Source organism: Semicossyphus pulcher, unplaced genomic scaffold (genome assembly GCF_022749685.1).
Source record: "Semicossyphus pulcher isolate SPU_LCO1_2020_fin unplaced genomic scaffold, fSemPul1.0.p SCAF_13, whole genome shotgun sequence".
NCBI classification, from domain to species: Eukaryota; Metazoa; Chordata; class Actinopteri; order Labriformes; family Labridae; genus Semicossyphus; species Semicossyphus pulcher.
In genome coordinates this window covers 20,375,589-20,395,744 of record NW_027211637.1, presented here as the reverse complement: position 1 = coordinate 20,395,744, position 20,156 = coordinate 20,375,589, and the positions used below count along the sequence as shown (strand labels likewise).

At 46.2% G+C, this 20,156-nt stretch overlaps 1 protein-coding gene across 2 annotated transcripts in view; it reads right to left on the bottom strand.

Moving 5' to 3' along the window:
- Positions 1-231: 231 nt before the first annotated feature.
- The window catches only part of zbtb46 (zinc finger and BTB domain containing 46), a 61,233-nt gene continuing 41,308 nt past the window's right edge, over positions 232-20,156 (bottom strand). Inside the window, exons 4-9 of one of the 2 annotated variants that reach the window (XM_069660590.1) lie at positions 16,047-16,328; positions 11,621-11,964; positions 9,893-9,935; positions 9,674-9,790; positions 6,154-6,329; positions 232-4,609 (exon numbers count right to left, since the gene is read on the bottom strand). In XM_069660590.1, coding sequence (XP_069516691.1) covers positions 4,166-4,609; positions 6,154-6,329; positions 9,674-9,790; positions 9,893-9,935; positions 11,621-11,964; positions 16,047-16,328 — 1,406 coding nt within the window. In that variant the 3' untranslated portion in view covers positions 232-4,165. The remainder of the gene's footprint in view (positions 4,610-6,153; positions 6,330-9,673; positions 9,791-9,892; positions 9,936-11,620; positions 11,965-16,046; positions 16,329-20,156) is intronic. The other variant, XM_069660589.1, reaches the window with a different exon arrangement.

Here is a 20,156-nt window from a genome sequence, read left to right as displayed (position 1 = left end):
AGGAAACGTGACGTCAGCCTTGGGTCGTCACTGGAGGGCAAGATTTCTCCAGCGTGTGGGCTCTGCCTCTGCTCTTCATCAGCGGTCCCACGCACACGGAGGAAGCACTTTGTGAGGAGTGGTGCACTCAAGGAGTATTTGTGTGAATGTCAAGCCTATAACTAGTGCTCGAAAAGATGGATGACCATGTATGATGCTGATAATGTGATCTATGTGATGTAATGTGATGGAAAGAAAATAAACCTGAATGGAAGAAGAGGGCTGCTCTGGTTCTTAATTTATCTTTAATGCGGATGAATGAGTGCAGGATGTTTATAATCGAGTAAGATCGATAGACAGGATTCATCCTTTGTGTCTGCTTTCTTTGACTTGTCTATTCCGCCCCCTTGTGGACAGCAGCCGGTAATGACACGGAAAACAAAAGGCACAGCACACACGTTTGGTCACTTCTTTACAGCAGCAATTTCAAAATTTATTGAGACTGATTGGTTTTTGCAAATAATAGTCAAGCTAATTCTTCCACTAAACATGAAGTTAGAAAGAGGCTTGGACGGCCGCCGGGCCTGCCCCAACATCAAAACAGGAGGCTCATGGTTGGCTGTAAAAATGTTTGTGATCAGTACTATCAACCGAAAAAAATATCTGCACAAGAGCACTTAAATCTGCCCGGAACAAAAACAGGTGTAAAAACAGGACAGGTTTTTTTGATTATTTAACACATTTTGTTACAAACACAGGTTTATGATAATCATCAATATAAAGTCAGTATCATATTGAACAATATTCCCAATGAAAATAAACAAAGCTCAAGCTTCAAGTGCGACCTTTTACAAATCAAAGACCCTCTGAAACTTGAGAGAGAAATAAATAATATATAATAGTAATATAAATTCATATATATGAAGGTATACACACATCACTCTTAGTAGAAGAACAAAATCTAAAGTAAAAAGCGCCAATTTTGAAATATAGTATAATATAGATATACCCATATCTATGGCTTCATGATTTGCACGTGTGAATCAAGCTATACAGGCTAAATGAGGATTGCAATTTGTACACGTCTAAGAATACCCATATTCATCTGCAAGAGAGAAAACAGTTCCAGTTTTGCATCGAGTGGAATGAGACAGTTGTGTGCAGATGCCGAAGACGTCGCTTTGGTATGACAAAATGAGCACAGGCATGCAAGTTAAGACCACAGAATCAGGGCACAAAAGGTCATCAAACACACGGTGGGAAGGAGAATCGAGTCGCCCATCATGATTTGTCTCTAAAAACTTTTTGCACCTCTAATCTGATCAGTCGCTATTTTTTGTTTTCTTTTAAGTAAAATCTCTATCCATCGTCGCAAACACGTCTCTCGGAAACAAACACTCGCACAAGCACACAAGGTGAAATGTCATTGAGGCACATATTGAGGGGTTGATGGCAGACGTTTTTTTTCCTGAAGTAACAACCCAGTATGAGGAAGAAGACGTACAGCACAGGTCGTGAGAAGAGCGCAGGGCCGGGGAGTCACACATTCATCCACATGTCTCTCAGTGGCCACAACAGCACCACAGGACAGAGATTTGTCACCGATCATGGGCTCCTTCCACACCCACCTTTGACATTCATTAAAAAAATCCTACCCCATTGTCTTTACAACTTTCTGATTAATGGGTCGAACAAGAACAGAATAAATAACACGATTAAAACAAACACAGTTGCCAGAGATGAAGAAATCAGATTGTGCTGAGGGTTTCTCAGCGGGGGTTGATAGGAAGTGCAGTCCATGGCAGCTGATGTGTGCAACCAGCACTGGCAACAAAATGTTTCCCAGAGTTAACTGCTGCAGTGCTCACTTTCCCCATGATGAAGTACAGCCAGTAAAAGCACCGGCAGATAGAAATACAGCATGCAGACTCAACACGCGCGCGTCTCGTCTGCAGGCTGCATTTCTGCTTGATTGTGTTTCATGCGAGGCGTGAGACAGAAGAAACTAGAACCTAAATTTAAAGTCTTCTAAATCTAACTCGTCCTTTCACACAGCCCTTCATATTCACAACACCGTAACATGTGCACTTTTTTTTTTTTCAAACTGTGACAAATAGTGACAGGTTCAAAAAAAATAAAAACAACAACAGAACTGGTTAACCACGGCAATAAATCCAAAAAAGTCACCTGCACACACAGAAACAAAAGCACTTCATGTATACAAGGTACTAGATTGTTTTTGGTTCGATAATAATCAATTAGTGTACATTAGTGATGCAAAAAAGCGTGTGCGGAATATATGTTTCAATCAATATCTAACAGAGAGGTTCGACAGTGACGTTGTTTTTCCCCTTGGTAAAAAAAGCAAAAGTACGACAGAAAAAAGCGTAAACTGGCACGAGAAAAGGTCGATAAAAGCCCCATGGCTTGCTGTCCACAACAAGGCAAAGTATAAAAGCTTCTTTTTTCTTATACAAGATATAAAATATCAAAAAAAGAACACACAGTAAAGCTTAGCATCCAGCACTTAATAATAATTAATAATAGGAACATCAACAACAGTAATCATAGTTCTGATAAGAATAAGACTTCTGCCTCACTTCAATTGTCAATAACATAACAGGAAATAATCTGAAGAAATCAATAGACTTTTTTTTTGGGACACTGGACGCTCACACATTCTCGCGCACACACACACACACACACATCCCGTCCGACCACACACACACACACACACACACACACAAAGAAAGAAAAAAAGGAAGGAATGACTTCTTAAAAAATTAGGCATCCACAAACAGACTTTTCAATAAATAGCTGTTAAACAAAACAAATTAATATTACACTTTTTTTACGAATTTCAAGCACAATTTTTGATCCTCTTCTTTAAACCTCACAAAGCCGGAGAAAATATACCACCGAAAAAAAGAAACCATAGAAAGAGTCTGCATATTCTGTGTCGACGAACTGGAAATCACATGACTGACCGAGAAGAAAAAAAGAAAACAAAAGGCTGATCCTCCTTAGGTCCGATTATCACGCCCTCCGCTGTGAGAGGAGCTTGCACCAGAGACGGGGAGAGAGACTGAAAGAGTGTGTAGGTCGCGTGGATCGAATGTGTGCTTGTAATGATTTTTCCAAACAGGGACGCAAAAAAACTGAAGTCCACTTTTTCCATATAAAGAGATTTAAACACTGTAAACGTCTCTTTCAATCTCTCTCTGTCTCTCACACGCTCCTCTCCCCCTTTGAAATCCCAAAGATCGTATGTACATTGGTCAAATCTTTGTATTTGTTGGAATGGATTGATAGAAACCGTGTGGTAAACTTAAGTGAAGAAAAGATTAAGGACCCCACTGAAAGGCATAGGCTCTATAAACAGCAATCTGCACAAAGATTCAGTGATTTTTATATCGTGATAACAGTCAAGAGGACATAAAGTATATCCTTAAAGGTAGGTGCGGTCACCGAGTTGTTTTAGGTAAGCAAAGATCGGATCAAAAATGTAAACCACGGGTTCAGGGCTTTGATAGGAGTCAGTTGTCGTTAAAGTGCAAGTCTGTGGCAGTAGGACTCTGCATCAACAGTGTGCCGTCGGGCTGCCCGCTCCTCTGACACACGTAGCATTGCAATAGATTCAGACTCTCCCTTCACTCGCAAGAGAGACGTTACAGCCTCTCCGTTCCCTTTCTGGCTATTTCCCTACACTGTCAGTGATCCTTGGTTTCCATGGTGATTGTGATGGCAAACATACAAAGTTGCAGTCTTAGCGTCCTTGGCAGCGTCCTCGTTGATTCCTGTTGTGACAGAGTAGAAAACTACCGGACTCTGGCCTGAACCCTTCGAGAAAAAGAAACACGAAAAACACTGCATCAGAAGTAAAGGAGGTAAGCGGAAAAAGCCTTGCACTCGAGCCATCTCTTCTCCACTCTTCTTCTACTATGGCAGTCAAGGAAGAGAGTGGCCTAAGTGTGTGTGTCTGCGTGTGTGTGTGTGTGTGTGTGTCTGTTCTTCATGATGGTTTTAGATCATTGTCGCGCATCACCCAACAGCGTTTCCGTTCAAAGGAAGGCCTTTATCGCCACGCTGGGACGAGTGGGTAAAAGGAGCAGAGGATTCTGCTGTAAAGATCGTTACAGATCTTCAGAGAAGGTCGGAGGAGGTGCCAACAGGAGCCGGGCGGATTCTAGGAGATCCAGGCGAAGTCCCTCTCGCTCCCGTTCTGCTGCTCCCCCTCCTGTGCCGAGGAGTCGCTCTCCTCCTTCTCATTGTCCAGTGCTCTGTGTGCCTCAGCGCCCATCCCTGAGTCCTTCCACTTCCCCCCTCCCTCCTCCTCCCCCTCGCCCATCATCTCGCCGTCCCCCTCCACCATCATCTCCTCCTCCCCCTCTCCGTCACCGTCGCACTCCGCCTGGTCATCGTGGAAACGGTCGCCGGGATACAGCTCCTCCTCCGGGGAGATGTCTCCTCCCACTTCCCCGTTGTGGTCCAGCAGGGCGGCCATCCCCCGGCCGGAGCAGTCGGCGCAGACGCCGTGGCGACGCGAGCCGTGTTTGATTCCCACGCTGGCTGCTGACATGAAGACGCGGCTGCACACTTTGCACACGTACTTCTTGTCTTTGCTGTGGACCTGTTGGACAGAAACACATCATTCAAAATAAATTTACACTTCGGTTTTACAGCAAGCGGCAACCTCAGGGGCTGAGAAATGAAGCTAATGTGGAAGTGCCAAAAACTGCAGTTCCTTGAGTGGCCACTCGAGGCTGGTTCAAACAGTGAGACAATCCCCATTAAGCTTCATGTTAAAATGCCCATTTTTACAGCAGAAATAAAATGTACGGGAGGTGAATTCTTATAACACTCACCTATTTAAATTATATTTAGCCTTAAAGTTGCCCATAATAAGAAGCACTGTCGCTTTGAATGTCAGGCCGGTGCAGCTAGTAGTCTGCTAGACGTGAAAACAGCCAAACAGTCACTGAACTGAAAGTTTGTGCTGCTGCCATCATGCAAATATCAAACAAATTAAATGGCTTTGTGAGCTGTTTATGGCACCGACCGTCCGAGAAGTCTGTGTTTCAACCTTTTTGGGGAGTGAAAATCTAGTATTAACTCATTAGCAGGTATCGTTGTCAGCGCTCACTGAATCTGGCCTGTTATCTTGTTCAGTCTTTGTTATATATAGATATATATTTGTTCCGGCTGATTTATTCATTCTCCCACAGTTTTGGTCAAGCAAACAGCGGGTCCTCTAAGTTCAACACGCTCTCGTAGCTTCTTTAGTCTAATAAATAAACAACTTAGGTTAGCGACCATCATAAATAGAATCTCATTCTGTTGGAAACACGGTAGTTAAAGATATATTCTCGAAGTTCTCCGTTTTGTTCAATTTGGCGGCACCTAATGGCGATTAAAGGCTATTACAGGCGCATACGTCCCAGATAACCAGACGTATAAGGTTGGCTCCCTTTGTTACCGTTGTAACTCTTGATTTTCCTCGCTGACGGTCGCTTTCCTTGTTTGCCTTCATCTGAGTGTCAAACTTTTTCACTTATTTGTGAAGTTGTATCTGTAGTCATTGATCTTTTCTTTGTTTGTTCAGCCATAGAAGATTACTGTTTACTCACAACACTTGCAGAGAGCGGAAAAGCAACCACCAACCACTGCTGGGTGATGGAAGACACGTCACTAACTGGGCGCAGCTTGTGATTTTTTCCACCCAGTCCGTAATAATACTATATACTGCAAATGCAAAGGCTTTCATCAGTGGGCCGTAGGCTCAGTCACCATTGTCTAACCTCACTCAGCGATAGTGACTTAACAGACATTTATTTAAATGAAAATCTTCGAGATTATATCTTTAATAAGCCAGCTAACCAATGAGCCATGGAGGTAGACTGTTTAACTTTTGAGAACTTTTGGTGTTTGCCAACCCCTCGCTCCTCTGGAGTTTCACACTCTCATCCAAATACTTATTATTGTATTAAATAGTTCTGGCTCCAATAAACCAACATGGCGGCGGCCAAATGCCGACTTCAAGGCCTCAAAAAGGCAGTTTGACAAACCAATGAGTGACATCACCGCCATAACGTCCATTATTTATATGGATTATATGGTGTCTGGTTTACAGTGTCACTTACTGCCCCCTAGTGGTGGTATTCGTGCTGCACTCACCAGCGTGTGTCTCTTCATGTGCTCCCTCCTGGTGAACTTCTTGCCACAGATTTCACAGGGGTAGGGCCTCTCGCCGGTGTGGGAGCGCATGTGCCTCTTCAGGATGCACTGGTGCATAGCAGAGAAGCTGCAGTACGGACACTTGAACTTTTTACGGATCACCGTGAAGTCGTTCACTGCGGAGACACAAAGGAGGGAGGGCGAGGGAGAGGGAGAGAAAAAAAAAAGATTAGTGTTGAATGAGTCTCGTTTAAATAAACCCAGACGTCACTTTTCAGTTATTACATTTAATTAGCAGCATGGTCTAGAAATGTACCATCAATTCCCATGGCCACCCCGATCCCAGTCAAAGCTACAGTTGCCCTGGCAACAGCTCTTCCTCCATACTAAAGCAATAAAGGCAAAGAGATACTATAAACACGACACAACAGTCAGTCTGCCTCGGTTTACTCTGGAAGGTCTCTGCTATGGACGGCAAAACACAGACAGAGAGACAAACACAGACGACGACAAGGAGGCTGAAGGCTGGGAAATAAAACCACACACACAAAGGGAGGCTTCAGCGGAAAACACAAATAATAAACAAATCATTTTAATACCGTGTCCCAGTCTAATGTAGTGGTCTGGTAAGCCAATTATCTCAAGGTCTAGACTTAAATAGTGTTTAAGCCAGGTGAAGGGCACCCGAGGAAACAGGTTGTGTGTGTGTGTGTTTGGACGTGTGTGTGTGTGGTTTACTGTATGTGGCCATGAGAGATCAGGACTGGATTTATAAGGGCACAAGCACAACACACAGTACTATACGCACACACATCTACTGTCCATAAAGGAGGGGGTCCAACACATTAAAGGGTTATAAGCTGGAAGTGACACAATATAATTACCTCCAACTGCAAACCGACTTCTGCTCCGAATAAACTCACAAAAACACGCAGGCACGCATCAAACAGGTTTAAGCATCTTTTTTCACATGTTTCATATGCAAAGACAAAGAAAGGAACGACTGTGCGAGCACAGGCGCCTACAAAAGAGACGGAAACTACACACAAGTTTGCATATTTTCCATCACAGTTTAATTAAAGCATCAGAACTACAAGCAGAATCTCATTCTGTTAAGAAAACGTACATTTCTGTGTACAGTACATGTTTTTTTCCAATCAGAAAAAACATAATCTAGCCTGAAACATCTTTAAAATATTTACAACACATATTCAAACTGAAAAAATGCCCTCGAACAGCCACGCGGCGTCTGCTTCAACCGCCCTCGGTGGCTGAGTGTGCGGAGTTCCTGATTGGACTTCCCCGAGCCTGCCAGTCTGTTTCAGCTGCTGGACAGGACTCGGTGTGCTACCTGAGAAATGGGATTTTATATCAGAAAGGATTTGGCATTCGGGAGTTCCCTTGGTATATAAACACAACAGCATGGGTGGGGGCTGGCGGGGGGATGTTCCCAGTAGACACCAGTTCTGCTTTGAAGGAGCCCCGAAGAATTTGAGTTTCCATGTACAGGAGTGACCGTGGCATAATAGAGAGAAACACAGGTGGATGTTTCACAGTATGGGTATACACAATGAACCTTTTACGACTGAGCTGTATCACGAACAAGCTGCAGGGGATCGGCCTGCTGTAAACTCAATTTGTTTTAGGCAGAAATTGGTGTGAGTTCACATTAGTGATGATTTTGAAGCCAGTTGATTGAAAAATATTCCGACTCTGTCTTCACCATCCTCTCCCGTTTCCCCCCCCCCCCTCTCTACTCGCAACCACATCACTATCAGCCTGAGGCGGTGACATCACTAAGCTCGTCTAGTTTAAAGCGCATCATCTGGCCCCTCGGCCCCAACTTCCTCTTCAGAGGAAAGGTCAGGGGGTTAAGAAGGGCCGGAGCCATGAAGGACCAATTACTGTCCAAGCTCCAGCCACGCTCAGCCTCTCCAAGACTTACAGATCTGGGACGGAGGAGATGGACGCAGAGAGAGGGAGAGAAAACGACACCACCCAACCCCCCATCTGAGCCGCTACTGCTCCATTGTTTCTGCATGCTTTGTGTCGTTCGGTGCATCCCCTCCATCTGCACTGATCTGACAGCACTGACCGGAGGTAAGATGACTTTCATGTCTCCAGTGCAGGTTACAGAATTACCTTTTTAACTTTCTTTTAACTTACAGAGTTTTATACGTATAAGTGTTGTTAAAATTTTGCTCCATTTCTGGCAGGAGAAATATTCTGATATGGGTCTTCTGCTCCCCTCGCTGCAGTTCCACAAACATCCTGCAGGGGGTGTGGTTGTGTGTGTAAAGCTTGTGCCTTTCTAAGTGTCTTTGTGCCGCCAGTGATGCAGGGCTGGACACAAAGATAAAGATCCCTCTGCCTAAAAGGGAGAGTTTAGTCAGGCTGGTGACTGGCGACAGAGAACCAGACAAGTGGTTTGGGTCTGGGAGGCGGAGAGACGTCACCCTCCCCTGTCTCACCTCCCAGCCGGCACCGACACGTACAGTAATTCACCTGTTTGAGTGTTCAGAGATTAGACGCTCAAACTACTCGCACAAAAACAGACCTACATACGATTTGAGAGCAGCTTTGCATAGCAATTGTGCATTGTTGACATGTAAGCTGTCATTTTTATATTAAATCACCTCTTAAAAAATAAAATAATTACATGAAATTGACAAGTTGTAAAATAAAAAGACTCTATAACTATTTATAATCATGTCAACAGACATTTAAAGTTAAGTCGAACGATTCTTTCCAAGTGCAATGACACCACAGTGCTGTTTTTTTGGCATGAGCGAGCGTCCAACGCGCGAGGGTACGCTGCTAATTGATGGGTATTAACGTGCGCGCACAAGCCTGCAGTTTCAATTTTCCACATTGATACTGAGATTATGATCAACTTTCATCTCATGAGAAAGCCTCCACAGAGAATCAATAACCCCCCCACCCTGATACATTTCCATCCCGCCGCTTCCTCCCAGCACGCCTCCCTGCCCCGACCCCATCTGGCAGCACACTTTAACGTGTGTAGCCAGGTTCTTCTGGGTGCTAAAAGCCTTGGCACAGGCCGGGCAGGTGTGTCCTCTCTCTTTGGAGTGCACCGAGGACAGGTGCCTGTGTAGGTCTGTGCGGTCTCGGAAGTGTTTCAGACAGTACACGCACTGCATCAGCTTCTTCTTGAAGTGGATGGTCTTCTCGTGGCGGTCCGCGTTGGATTTGAGGGTGAAGCTGGCCGGGCACTGGGAGCAGAGGTAGCGGGCGGGCGCGGGCTCGGCCGCTGATGGGCGGTAGAGAGACTGGTGCAGGTGGAGCGGCTGGGGCTGCGGCTGATGAAGGGACTGGGTAAGTTGGTGCTGCGGGCCCTGCATGCTCTGCCAGTCCAGAGACAAGGCCATAAGAGACATGGTGTGGCGGTACTCGTGTTCCCTGAGATGCTGCAGGCTGCTGAACAGCCGTTTGCACAGGGAGCAGGCGAACCCCTGAGAGGGCCAGGCGCCGGACTCTGGCAGGATCCTTTTCTCTTCGCCCAGCACCATCAGCCCTTTAGACCTTCTGGCCACTGACGCAGGCACTGTGGAGCCACCAGTGCAGCTCTCCTCGCCCATCTGATCACTCTCGATAGGAGACTGGTCACCTTCCAAAGCTGAGAGAGCAACAAGGCGAGTGAGAGAAATACAAGCCACAAAAGCTCTCTAAAGCTATGTCGACATGCCATGCTTTCAAATCCTAACCTTTTAAGACATACCTGTGCTGTTTTCCTTCATGTTTTCTTTGTCTTTCACGCCTTCCTGTAAGCACAAAACACGCCGTTATGTCTCACACACGCACATCTATACACTCTGTATGGAATGTTGTCTGGGCATGCAGGTGGCAGGCAGGTGAAAGAAGCTGTGAAGGCAACCTTTATTCACACGTACGGGAAAAACAGAGAAACAAAGACGTGAAAACAGAAACGTAGGACAGAAAAAGAAAAGCACACATCAGAATGATTTATAGACACGTACAGTTTGTTAAGATTCAAAAGCAAACAGAAAGAAAGTCTTTTAAAAGGCTCCTAAACTCCTCCCCCTCTCAGGTGTCAGCAAGGTGCACCAAACACCTGTCCCCCCCTCTATCTCCATCCCATCTAAACTCCTCCATATACTCCATGTTCCTGCCATTCCTTCACCCCCACCCATTTCCTCGTCCTCTACACCCCACCTCCTCCTCCTACTCCTCCTCCTCCTCCTCCTCCTCTCTAAGAACAGAACACCATGCACTGGGCAAACAGATGGCTTGTCCGTAGAGATAGGGAGGCTTGTTGGGAGGCAGGTCCGCTGAAATCAAACGCTGCTCCTAAATGCTCACACGCACACTAACACACACAGACTGGCACAAACTCATGCTCATACTGCCATGCTCACACACACGCCCACACTCTTCCTCACACACACACACACACACACACACATACACGCCGAGCAGAACAAACAATTTCCTGGGCTGCGAGAGCAAACCTCTCATTGTCTACTTGTATTGATTCTACTCAGTCTCATCTCACCACCTTGCCCGTTATCTGCCATCTCTGAGCACACGCCGCCATTGTGACTGGATGTGTCATCTCTAATGTAACCACTATAAACTACATTACCGCTAATGCTGAGCAAAGACTCCCGGCTTTGACGGTGAATTCGGGTCTGGCTATATTAAAAAAGATTACGTGAGTGAAGAATTGGAAAATCTGAAAGCAAACACAACACGGAGAAAAAGAAAGACAGACACAGGAAACAGCGTTTCTTCTAGAAGGAAAGATGTTAGAGTCCTTACAGAGATGACATACAGAGAGGGGTTGAGCGCTGATGTGCTTTGACTGTTTTTAATGGTAAAATAACCTCATTAAAATCCGCTTGTCCTCATGAGCAGGGGCGTATCCAGAATCTTTTGGGGGCCCAACTGGGGCTTTGACTTCTGCAGGGGTGGCCCCAAGCAGAGAGCGCGCACAGACGCATGTATGCACCATTTGTGTCTCATAACAATGAGGTTTCATACAGTTGCTACATACCTGTGTATAGTTTTTCTTAATGAAAAAAAATAGCACCAAAAACATAAATATTCTATAATATTTTTCAAAGGACTCAAAAAGAAGCTGTAGCTCCAAAACTGACAGTAAAAAAGTAGCAACAGAAGCTTCTCGAGCTTGTTGCAACAATAAGTTTGTTTGAACTTAAGTCCCGCCTCCGACTGGGCAGCTATCCAATCATAGTTGGGGCCATGCCACCCTAGGCCACCCATTGGAAACACCCCTGCTCATGTGTCGTCCATCACTTCCTGTTCTCCATCAGCTCAACCCCCGCTCTGTGTGTGTGTGTGCAGAAACAGGGTGAAGCTGCCCCCTTGGATGCTAACTCCACTCTAACAGTTTTATCTGCCTGGTGGAGCCGTACCCAGAGAGCAGCCCCGCCCTGGAGAACAGCCAGGCTGTGTGTGAGCTTACCTCAGGCAAGGTGGAGGGCTCCGGGCCCTCGGGGGCCTCTTCCACTTCCATGTCCAACCCTTCTGAGCGCAGCGGGGTCACCCCAGCCCGCAGACCGGGGGCCTCCAGGGGCCGAGGCTCAGAGGGGTGCAGTGGCGTGGGTGGAGTGGGTGGGCAGTATGCTGATGTTGAAGATGATGATGATGAAGATGGCGGCGGTGGTGGTGGTGATGGTGGAAGATGAGGAGGAAGAAGAGGCAGAGGAGGAGGAGGAGGAGGAGAGGAGCCAGCCCCCTGTTTGTTATGAATAGTGGCCCCCGTGGCCCCTGGCCGGAGTGTGCTGCAGTAGTTGTTGGAGCGGAGCCCTGAGGAGCACAGGAAACGAGTCTCACCCACCCACTCACGTACAACTGCAAGTCTGCTAGCAGCTGGCCACCAGAACACAGCGGGAGAGAGTGGGCAGGGGGGCACACAGAGGCTGCCAGTGCTACGCTATCAAACACTACGGAGAGGGGGAGGAAGAAAAACTCTGAAGTTTCACTTTCCACCAGCCGAGGGGAAAGGGTTAGGGCTTCTCTTCTCTCTTTCTCTCTCTATTTCTTTCGCTCCTCTGCTCTCCTTCTCCTTCCACCCACATGCGTGCGCAGAGGATGGCAGCGTGTGTGTGTTTTGTGAGAGAGTGTGCACGTAGTTGTGTGAGCGGGTAAAATGCATATAAGGAAGAGGGCTTGAGGATCCTGTGTAGCGTGGAGGGAGATTGTTTTGGAGAGGAGCCATGTTGCAGCTCGAGTGAAGACTTTTTGTACACGCAGGGTAAAGGACAGCTACATGGACCGTGTAAGATGTTTACCAGCAACAAGTTAAGGCCCGCTGGATGCAGAATTTTAAATTTCTTACAGACCCTTTAGCACTCAGAAGCTTTTTCTGCTACATTAATATCACCATTAGCTGCTACAGAGAGTGCATCTCTGTCTTATGATGAATCAAAGCATAAAGTGCAGGTTATTGCGGATTGTGTGTGTGTGTGTGCGTATGAGCATGTGCATGTGTGGGCAGTGTTTTGGGGAATGTCTCCAGAGTTATGCAGTGGGTTAGCCATTCATCGCCCTCCTCTGCACAACGGACAGAATCACACAACCATGAGGCTCGACCATGGACCGATTCCTGGAATGTGAGAGCTACCGCGCCCGACACTCCCCACTCCCACTTACTGAGAACACACACAAACGCTCAACTCCCCATCTCCTCTTTTTTTGTCCAAACCCCCCCCCCCGGCAGAGACGGGAGGAAGAACATTAAGAGGGAAATGGAGACAAGGATGTGCTACAGGTGAGGGGGAGCGTCTCATTAACAAATAGAGCACTGACAGAAGGAGAGGAATAAATATGTTCAGCAGTCTCGGTTCAAAGCTCCTGCAGGATTCAAAACATACGACTGTAATTTTTGCAATCTTGTCTCGGTGAGTTTAATATTGCGGTCGTGTCTGGACAGCTGTAAAGAATACAAATAACAGCAGGCTGACTCACTGCAAAGCGACAAGAGTGAGAGAAACAACCAAAAGGATAAGATGCATGAATGCAGATTAACTGAGTTGTACTGCAGAGGGAGGGATATGGAACTTACGTGACCTCCACCTCCCCGTCAGGACGGGGTTACTATAAGGAGACTGAACTATTGCCAATAGCTAATCAACTAAAACTTGGTAAGCCTGTTAGGAGAAAATAGCCACGTAGGATTGGACCCTGAGAGTTTAACTCTCCTTTTATTCCTTTAAAAAACATTAAAATGGAAAAATCCCTCCTTTAATTCTCAGACTTAAGTCTTTTAAAAAGGAGGGAAATTTTAAACCCTTAAAGTCTCGCGCACCGCAAAATTTGTGTACGTAAAAAATGAGCTTCAAAAATGATCCGACCCAGACTCTGGAGCCGCTCGGAGCTGCCGTACAGTCAGCGCGAGAGTCCATTTTCAAAAGTAGCTGTGAAGTGAGGGAGAGAAAAGTTCAATAATGTCAGAATGATCCCGATACTTAATTGGATGTTCTCTACAGCCGGTACACGGTGGCACTGTGGACAGGTGCGCAGGGGATGGTCCAGCAAAATCCATTGTCTGGCATTGATCGTCTAAGGCAAAAAGGTGTGGCAGGGGCCAAATCCAAGTGACCTTAATTGGATTCAGGAGTCTGATTGACAAACAGGCGGGTTATGCAGGATTTAGGCATTCCGAGCGCTGGGAGGAAGTAGCCCGTGACCCATGCAAAAGACGGAAAAATAAAGGAGGCGTGCGTCTGAATCTCACGACCTGTCAGCAGAGTCTGGGTCGGATCATTTTGAAGCGCTTAATTTAAAAGGAGACATGTGTTCAGAGTGAAAGTGCACAACATTGATTCACCGTTTGGATGTATGAATCTTTAGGAGGAACATGTTTTATTAAAGAGTCAATTACACGGAAAAGAGAGAACGAGAGAGAGAGAGGGGGAGGAGGGGGAGACACGAGGTAAGTCAAGGCCTTTTCTCTCTTGAATTGGACCAGGTGACCTTGCTCTACCTCCTCTCCGCATTGATCAATACTTTCCCAGGATTTCAAACCGACACACTTTGATGCCGCACAGCTGAAGTAAAAGTGGGGGAAAGAGACAGGAGTGAGACAAATACGGAGGAACTGCAGGGGCCGGCCGGAGGAGGAGGAGGAGGAGGAGGGGGTGAGGGATGGGTGTTAAGGAGGGGTGAAGGAGAAATAGATGGAAGGAAGCGGGGAGGGATGGATGGCGCGGGGGGGAGTACGGGAGGGGAAAAGAAGGACAGGAAGGATGTTAAGCAGGGGTGAAGGAGAAACAGGGAGGAGAACAGGAGGAGGGGGAAACAGGGCTGAATGGAGAGAGGGAGGGAGGGAGGCAGGGAGCAGCGATCTGTCAAAGCAGGCAGACTTCTCCTCCGCCCAGTAATCTGAGGTACAGTGTTTGTTTATGTTCTGTCCTCATTTAGACACAGGGACAGACTCAGTGGGGAGGGAGGGAGGGAGGGGGAGGTTGTTGGCCATCTCGACAAGCCCTTTTCCCCAACAGCTATTGTGTTGGGAATTCAAAATAGGGTTCGGCTAACCAGAAAACCTCCCCGAGGGTTCTCTGGTGACAGCTGAAATGCGGCTATAAGACTCATTTAACATGTTTTCTTTCCAGTGATGGGAGCAAATGATTAACATTCTCTAAATTCTCTCCGAATCTCTCTATTCATTTAGTCAAGGCTGGGTGTATCTGTAAAGTGTGTTTCGAAAAGCCTCTTCTCTTCGGCGGAGCGTGTGAGGCTGTCTATCTGTGCTGTGACAGCATCTGATTCTGCTCTTTAAGCCAACAGAAACATCTCAATCCCACACACTTAACACTTACACAAAAGGGGTGATGCGATGTGACGTGCATGCGCAATGCGAGCGCCCGATGTGCGACTGCAAACGTGTGTTTTGGCCTATTCAGTCTTTTATTTTGAAGGTGAGTGGGGCTCAGCTCAAAAGGCATGACTATGCTCCGAGTTGTACCCTTCCTTTGCTTTTCTTCCGCTCACAAAGGCAGGCAGAACTCAGGACAAAAGATCCAATTACTAGCCAGTAGAAGCAAAGAAACACAAACACAAGAGTTGTACACACACACACACACACAAAATGTGCCCACGCGGACATGGACTCAAGCAAATATACGCTCACGCTGGCACACACACATGAAGACACACTGACAGTTTAACACCCTCACTGAAGGGAAAGAAAACTGACTGCAAGAAGAGAAAATGTCTTGTTAACGTGGGCAAATCAGGCACAAATGAGGATGTTTATCAGCCTAATATTGATGTCGTTATAAAATAAGAGTTTATTCTCAAGTATTTCACATTTGAACATTTGAATAAAGCTTTATTTATTCTTTATATTTAAGCATTAAAATGATTCTTTTCAGGCGTACAAATGGAAGAAAACACTCTTTATTTTGAAAGTGCTTCTGACCGGAAGTCGGCGTTCGTGCTGCAGTTGAGTCGAGCAAATCGCTGCGTCTTTTTTGTGTGTGCGCGAATAATAGTAAAGTAATGTGCTGCGGCTCTGTTGTGTTCTGTTGCAGCCGCAGACCCACTGATACGCACAAAGAACCTGTCACATAAAACCAAACAAATTTTCTCACGACAGCGAGAGCGATCCCAGCAAAATGTTCTCTCACTGAGTCACTGCTGACGAGTCATCGCTGGCATTGCCACACAAACTCTTTACACACTGGAGTGGCACCACACGCACGCACACACGTATGCATTCACATTTATTAACACAGAGGCTGATAAGGGGAGAAGAGGATACTCATGTCAAAAGTGGTCAAGCCTGTGTGCTGTGTTTCTCACGGGTGAGCACACAAGCTGTTTGGAGGTAATATTAAAGTGTGTGTGTGTGTAACAATCAGTGTTAGTAAGTGGTGACTTACAAGACAGGGAGTGTCCTCCTTTGGGCAGGTACTCGTACAGTAAGGGGTTATCATCTCCCATCATCTCAGCCCGCAGCGACAGCAGGCTGTTCTTACTCATCAGCGCCGCCTTCAGATTGGCCACGGACGAGATGGTCCCGCCCCCGGCTCCTCCCCCGGCCTCCTCCGATTCGCTGGGGCCCAGGTAGCTGGGCTCTGTGGTCAGAGTCTCCTCCTGCTTGAGGAAGAAGTCGAGGCGTTCGCCGCGGCTGTCTGAGCTGTTGGGTTCGGTCACGTCTGCCCCTGAAAAAGTAAGAGAAGATGGGTGAGGCTCGTTTGTGGACATCATTTACTAAAATTAAAAAGTTTTTTTAAACAACAATACGTGAAGAATGGAAATTGAAGCAGCTGGTAAAAGAAAATGTCTTGAAACTTTTCACACAGCTTCATTTTGGGGATGTTTTTCAGGCTGAAAAATTCTGCCGCTTTCAGATTTGTGAAACATTTTCACAGGGATAAAAAAAAAAAAGGGATTGTGGGAAAAAAAATCTGACGTTCTACTTGAACAGATGTAACTTTTTAAAATTTTAAGGCTTCACCCGACAGTTTCACAACACAAAAAACACCATATTAAACCAATCCTTTCAAACCTCTCAGCCCAGTCATCGCTTACACCCTGTGTTTTCAGTAGCAACACGTCACACTCTGAATCATCTCCCTCTCTCCTCAACTCCCGAACATACCTCATCATCACCAGTCAACAAAAATACAGGGAGATCATAAGGAGACAGCCAGAGAGAGAGAGAGAGAGAGAGGCAGCCGTGGTGTGTGTGTGTGTTTGTGTGTGTGTGTGTGTGCGTTATGTCTGCACCAGTGTGTTGAGCCGTCAGTGTCGTTGAAAGCAGAGTGTGTAGAGAAGCTGTCAGCAGCAGACATGTCGCTGGAGGTTCCACTGTAGATCTACAAGACTGTCAGACCACACTGCTGACGACAGCTCCGCTCAACACACACGCGCACACACACACACACACACACAGGCAAACACAAGACACAAAACACACTTTCATTGCCTCCTAATTGACATTTAACTGATGACAGGTTTCTTTCTCCAACAAAGACTTGGACAAAAATACACATCACGCACATCACAGACTTGGAGGCTTTGAAAGAACTGCTTGTCTACACTTAAAACAAAAACACACACACACACTTCTGACTGCTAATGCAGACTCACAAGAAGGGCTTAAGGGAGGTGTGTGCGCATAATTATGTGCGACTGTTCTGGACAGAAACCTTCTGACATCCTAATGTATGAGTCTACAGATGAAATGACACATAATGAGGAATAAACGCACAGTTATACCGATAAGGCCTCATTGTATGTGTCCATTTAAAGGGCCGGCTACGCAGGTTGCCTGCTTAGAGCTGGTGACATAAGGGGGTTAAGTTAATGACCGCAATGACCTGCTCTTTCTGTAAAGTGTCTCGAGATAACCCTGGTTATGATTTGGCGCTATACAAATAAAATTTGATTGATTGATTGATTGATTGATTGATGACCAACTTTTATAATAAGATAACAGTCTTCAGTAGGTAAAGAGGACATCTTTAACATCTCTTAAAAATGCCATTTTGGAATGTTGATTTCCAATTTTCGCCTAAACTTTATATGTGTTTAAGTGCATATATTTTAAAGATGGGCAAAGATACTGATAAAGTAAGTGCTTTATTTTAAGTAATAACTTTATTTAAACATCCTCCCAAAATTTGGCGACATTCTGATATTTATTTCTAGAAATGCAGCGCTGATTCTTTCGGCGAACATTTTTCACTTAAAACAACCTTTTTGGGGATTTTGTCTGCTAAAAGTAACGTGTGATGCAGAGGCACCGGGAAGCGAATTAGAGCGGAAAAATAAGGACAAAAATGGAAGCGTTGGAACAAAAACAGCCCTATTGTCCATTCTAACTACAGTCAGGTAGTGCTAAGTGTTTCCTGTGCAGCCCGGCGCTCGTCTGCTGCAGGGGGAGTCAAGGTGACAGAGACAGTAGTTTGCCTCCACGTCTGGAATACCGATGGGTAATGCAGCCTCTTCACAGCCTGCTGGGTCAATGTTGACCACTCTGTCACACACGCACATGCAGACACAGTGTCAGTCATTTTTCACGCTCAGTATAGATAAATGATCCCCCGATCAGATGGATGGATACGCTGCTCTGTATGCACATACACGCGTCGATCTGAAAGGTGTAGAAGATACGAGAGAGATACGGAGGACGTGGGGGGGAAGGAGATGGGGCGCGACAGATAAGAGTGACACACATACGAAGTAATCAGCGGCCATCAAACTCCTCGCAGACGCAGAGGAAGATATAAAAAGAGGAGATAAAGTAGGAGGAATGAAGAAAGAGGAGAGGAGGCACGGACACACACAGAAAGAAAGAAAGAAAAAAAAAAAGGCAGGGGAGTGTGGAAGCGGGGGTGTTGAGCTGTGGAGGAAGCACAGAAGATACACACAAAACACACACGCACACATGCGTCCACACACACCCACAAACACACACAAAGTTAATTAAGGAGGGGGTGTAGGGGTTGGCGCAAAGGGGCATGAGGTGCAGGAATTCATTAGAGCTCTGCCCCCTCCTTCAGTGGGCAGCCCAGCAGCCACAGGAGTCAATCAATAACATAGATCTGCTGTGGGCCAACAACAAACACACACACATGCACAAGCACACACACACACACACATATGGAGAGAAAGGAGAGGCAGACAAATGGAAGGAGAGGAAGCAAAAGGGGAGAGAGAGAAAAGAGGGTCACCTCTGACCCCCATCTCCCTCCACTCATCTGTTCATTGGGCGAGTGAATGACCCCTGACCATATTTCCCAGCATCCCCTGCACGCGCGCATGTACAGATGGAACATGTCCGCCCTCCTCGCTGTCATACAGTAACAATGCTTCAGTCACACACACACGCACACACGGAGGATTACATGGCAGAGTTTTTAAAGGCTTCGTGATTTTCTCGCTTAAAACTGTAAAATTCTGTAAATGTGTGAAATTAATATCCGTGTTTTACACTTTAGCGAAGGCCTCCCTCTGTGCTGCTAACACACCCCGCCGTACTACATAAAGCACGCCGCTCTCTCGGGCTTCATCCACATTTCTGCGACTAATCGTGAGATATTAGAAATTAGTATTCATCTGACCACAAACAGGCTTCCGCCGCCAAATAATCGGAATACACTACATAATCCTCCCTCACTTATGTAAGCTTTATCGGGCCCCGGCGTAGATGGCGGTGTGTTACTTAAACCTCATCCTGTTCCGACAGATAAAATCATTTACCACACCAGAAACAGTCGCGCCTAATCCCGTGCACGCAGCTTATGGATTTCATCATACGTGCGGTGGCTTTTGCCGGGGATTTGCAGACACACATATTGTGGCGTCTTTTCAGAGGCAATAGGTTTATGTGGAGTTTTAGAGACACTGCGGTTACATCATTCCTTTGTGCACATATGCTGAGTGTTAACATGCAGGCTGTCATGAGACAACCTATGAATTTCAATCACATAGGATATGGCTTTGAAGTGCATGGTCAAATACAAAAAAACAATAGCATCTTCCTCATCTTTCCCCCCCCCCACCACCACCCCTCTGCTTTTCTTCTGCCTTTACAGGGCAGCGGTCTCAGTACAGTGAAGGGAATTTTCATTTTCCCCTTCATAAAAGAGTCCGAATAATTTAGATTTCTGCTTTCTGAAGAGATCCTCCGTTTAATTTAGTTGCCATGGTAGCCGGGCACCCTTGGCTTCAACATTTATGCTAAATAAAACCCCCTTTTAAAAAGGAGAGACAAATATGTGGAAATGGTGCTTCTCTTTGTTCGTGTGTGTGTGTGTGTGTGTGTGTGTGTGCGTGCGTGGACAACGCTGCAAGCTATGTGGGGGCTTGAGTGGGAAAAAGCAAAGGCGGAATAAGACTTGGAATAAAAGATGTGTGTGTTGAACTATACTTCAAATGTGTTGTGAGGGATACTGCATTTATCATCCATTGAGAGAGTTACAGCTAATGGATAGAAGATACAGTGTTATGTGCCGGGGTTGGAGGCTGCACTGTATATCTGA